The sequence below is a fragment of the Adiantum capillus-veneris genome, chromosome 19, assembly GCF_014529385.1.
Source record: "Adiantum capillus-veneris isolate H3 chromosome 19, ASM1452938v2, whole genome shotgun sequence".
NCBI lineage: Eukaryota > Viridiplantae > Streptophyta > Polypodiopsida > Polypodiales > Pteridaceae > Adiantum > Adiantum capillus-veneris.
Window position 1 is genome coordinate 75487006 of NC_140949.1, and position 4404 is coordinate 75491409.

The window sequence follows — 4404 nt, forward strand, 5'->3', positions numbered from 1 at the left end:
AGCGAATGTAAAACGTTGGCGGCAGTGTGCAGCAAGGTCAACAACAATGGCAGATCTCTTGAGGCAGGAGCTTGGATAGGCTACAAACGTTTTGAAGACGGCTACATGACCCACGTAAGGCAAAGCATGTGCCTCATCCATAATCTGCTGCTTGCTGCTGCTAGGACAAAACCCCCAATAAAAGGACATGCCCCAAAGCAAGGATACCTTTTGTTTGCCTCTATTCTATTTTTGCTTTCTTTTTTTCTTTTTTTTTTAGCAAACTCACAATTGTGAGTGGATTATATTGAACAACCCAAAAAATTACAAGCTCTTGTCATGCTCTTGTTCAACCATGACCTCATCCAGGGACTATAATTACATCGGCTAACAGGGCAGCCACCCCTACCAACCCGCCCCCTCCTCCTTGACACACAAGGTCCATAATCTTGTCCCTCTTCTGAGATCTTTTATTTACCGATGGCCAAGATTTCCCCCCGCGTCCTAAGCATTCCATCTGCTGACAACAAGGCATTACCAAAGCTAATGTCCTTTACCTGAAGGGTCTCCTCCTTGTCGTCATTGCCCTGAGGCTAAGGACCACTACAATAAGGATTGTCCCAAGCAAAGGGCATCCACGTCTTCAGGCCCAAGTCCGAACCAACAAGACTTCACATTTCCGAATCTCAACCTGATAGCAGTAAGTACCCTCCCTCAGCCGTTCCCTGCTAATCCACAGCAAGTGGAGGAGCCTGTCAGCGTCCTCACTCTGGCACAAAGAGCAGCTCTTGGTCTCAGCCTTCCAAAAGGTCCACCTCGTTTATCTCCACTTCCACAACCTAGTCTACCTGGCCCAACTGACAAGCAATTCACCGTTGCTAAGAACCGACCAACCTCCATGCTATGTGATATTGATGGGGCTTTCTTGGAAGCAGTGGTTGACTTGCAACAGATCAAAGTACCAGAGGAAGCCTAGATCGAAAGAGCCAAGCCTACATCAGAAGACATTTTGTAGATAAGTGTGAAAAGAAAATAGACAACCAATTTATAATAGCTACTTTTGAAAGGAGCAAGCAAATATTCTGTGCACAATATCATTATAGCAAAAACAAGAAAGAGAAGTTGCATGATGAGCCCAAATGATATATACACAAACAAAATTAAGAAAAAAGAAGTAACTCATTCTAAAAGGAAATCAAGACATGTCTTAAGGTTCTCTACTTTACTCCATGAACAAATACACATTCTCTCCAAAACAACCAAAGATTGCTATAAAAAAATGCATGCTTATGACGAGCAAAATCTCAAAGTACGCACATGTGAGAAAAAGAAGGCTAGTGCCTCGATTGATAGCACAAATTTGTCAACCACAAAAGAAACAACAAAAGAAGGGGCATAAACCAAAAAGCAAATATTAAAGTACCTCAGCAAAGGTAAACCTACATTGGTGAATTTTTAATCAGCTAAAATCTCACAATCACAGCTACTTTCCAATTTCCAAGCTTGCCTTGAAGGAAATCAGTATGATCTACCAGGTATTAGTGTAAATGTCATTGAATGCTTCAAATTTAAACCTAGAATATGAGAGATTTTCAAGTCTGCCCTTTCTTTCTCTAGTTGGAAAAAATGTTTTTGGCAAGCCTTGATCACTTCTATCACTTGTCAATGAGACTCATTTAGAGGCCTGCATAATCTACATCCCAACTGGCTTCATGATAGTTTTACACCAATATTTTTTGTTTTTCATAAAATGCCAGGGAAAGTCGGCACCTACATACGTGTTAGATGTAACACATACCTTGGTGACTTCATGAACGAGTATATTATGGGATAGTTTTAACCTGCCATGCTCTTTTTGGGTTTTCTTTCTTGGTTTTTTTTTTTGGGGGGCAGGCCATTGGAGTGGGGGGGGGGGGGGGGGGGGGGTTTGTTTACATTTGACTTACTCATGTAAAGCATTAAAATCTATTTAAAATTTCAAATCATAAATCTGTCCTTCGATTTAAGAGCCTCATACAGGTCTTTTTTTCTTTTCTTTTCTTCTTTTAGAATGCCACCATGAACCTTCACACCTATTTTCCACTCATACACCGACTTGTTCGCATGTATATTCATGTTGGCATCTGTTCAATCTGTGTCAATAATTGTTTTAGGTATAATAGCCAGGTGAAATAATGAAATAAGAGTCCAAACCTAATTGCTTTACAGAGTTTTAAAACAACAGATGAGGAACAAGTTCAAGTCCCGTAAGAAAAACACGGCAGACTCTCTAGCTGACTTTGTCAACAGACAGACTGCACTACCATCCGAAACTCTCCCTGAAGAATGAATATGGTTGGATCAGAGTGCAGCAAAGAATTTTGCGGCCATAGCCTGAAAACGCCAAAAGTGTCTGGTTTCTAGAATTCCATATGAACATCTTGTCAACATGCAACACTAACTTGTTCAACTCAAAACTGAGAGTCCTGATGCCTTAGGGATCTCCTATGCTTTTCTCCCCACGCAGGAATTTTGACAGTACTAGAAAGATGTTGCTTTGTTTTTTTATGCTGATATGACTCTCCAAGGTTACCCCGGCAGTTTGAAGCTCCGCACCGACATTTTACAGTTGGGCCAAATTGAACAAACCTGTCCATGCCATTAAGATATCATCAAACAAAAACTTCCTTTATACAAAAAATCAAGAAGGATAAGGGTCTGCACCTGTAGTCATACGTCAATGCCTCTCCATCCTTGATATCCCGTATTGCAAAAATACCTACCCTGATCTCTCCATCAACCCGCCTACATAAAGAGACAAAAAACCCTCATCATGATGTTTACATGTAAATTCTGATCCAAGAATTTGTCCATTAAGCACATCTCTATGTGGGCACATCCCTGTTCAACACATACCATTTCTCTAGGTTGCAATTTGGATCACAACTGTGGTTGACAAACCGAGCTGCATTTCCCTTGTAAGTCGCATCGATGATGAAATCTTTTCCAATCTCGCACATGTAGAAATTGTGATCCCCTCTCTCTTTCAAGGTCCATAAACGCTCTTCACACATGGCTTCATTTATAACTACACTCCAGATAGCTAACAGAATTACATGCATTCATCAAAGGGATGTCACCAGATTGTGAGTGCCAATACCTTCTCCAACGTATTCAATGATAAACTCTCCCTGTACAACAGCCTCGGTGATCTGAACACCCCATCCACATTCCCTGGTCTACATATACAGATCCAACACTTTACAGAAACTGATATCATCCTTACAAAAGAAATGGTCAACAGAAGAGCTTTACATAGAGATTGCAGATAATTCACACAACAGGTTGCTGTAGGCAAAACCAACATGAGAAGCAGGAATAGAGGCGGAGAAAGAACACAAACACTCCACCACAGCCAAAAGAAGCAAGGAAAACGTCAAGATTGTACATGCATAATTATCAAGTACTTGTGTGGCTGACGCGAAGGGGCATGATTTGCATCCAAAACACAGTCAAATGAGAAACTTTAAACCCCTAATAAGCCCCAATTCTTGGCCGCTGTTTCAAAGCACATACTAAAATCAAGAGATACCCCGCCTTTAATCTCCCAGGGTACTACTCCAAATATGAAGCTAGCCGATCCTGAAAGGCAGCCTTCAAGTGGGAGCAATTGCCACCTTTGATCTTGAGGGCCAATTCAAGAGAAAGGGGAACCCCCAAGTTGTTTCTTATAGAGGAAGTCGATTTGATACAGAAAATCTAGCTGCACTCATATCTTGTTTTTATAGCACTTTCAGTAAAGCAAGCTATCCTTGGCAGCTTGTTTCCTTCTCTCTTATCCTACTCCAAAGCATGCATAATAGTCCATTTTTTTTGAGGGGCCCAGTCTAAACCTTCTCAAACAAACATGGTGATTTTAAGGTTAGATAGCTGCAAAAAGAATTGAGTTACCTTAACAAGCTTGATTCTCTTCTCTTTGCGAAAAGGTTTGTTTCCACATTTCTCATTGCAGGTGCAACTCCTTGAGCAGCTCATGGATTGAGCTCTGCCAGATCACATGTATGTGAACGCATGCAACGCGCACACAGACACACCCACGAATGTAAATGCCATTAGGACTCTTTATATCAAAATTAAAAAAGTGTACTAAACACAACCTTGACGCAACACTGAAAAGCAGACCAGCAATAAACCGGATTTAAATTCATTGCTTTTCATTTCTGTTTTTCGCCAAAATTTAGACATCAAACCTGCATTCGCAGTTGTCACGACAAGAACTTTTACAAGTGCAGCCAACTCCATCATCAAAGTTGTCACGTTTCTTCTTAACAAGGAATATATCTACACATGGATAAGAAACTCAAACAAACCTCTAGAGGTCCAGCATAAGGACCTCACAGTTGGTCAACATAAAAGAGCAAAAAAAAACAATGTAGGCATCCTTTA

General features: G+C 40.9%; 1 protein-coding gene across 3 annotated transcripts in view; it reads right to left on the reverse strand.

Moving 5' to 3' along the window:
* Positions 1-1940: 1940 nt before the first annotated feature.
* LOC147434250 (uncharacterized) overlaps positions 1941-4404 on the reverse strand; it is a 49227-nt gene continuing 46763 nt past the window's right edge. The window contains exons 6-12 of one of the 3 annotated variants that reach the window (XM_086490807.1): positions 4209-4279; positions 3910-4003; positions 3119-3197; positions 2875-3046; positions 2683-2763; positions 2452-2607; positions 1941-2352 (exon numbers count right to left, since the gene is read on the reverse strand). In XM_086490807.1, coding sequence (XP_086346933.1) covers positions 2262-2352; positions 2452-2607; positions 2683-2763; positions 2875-3046; positions 3119-3197; positions 3910-4003; positions 4209-4279 — 744 coding nt within the window. In that variant the 3' untranslated portion in view covers positions 1941-2261. Of the gene's footprint in view, positions 2608-2682; positions 2764-2874; positions 3198-3909; positions 4004-4208; positions 4300-4404 lie in introns of those variants that run through there. The other 2 variants (XM_086490805.1, XM_086490806.1) reach the window with 2 other exon arrangements.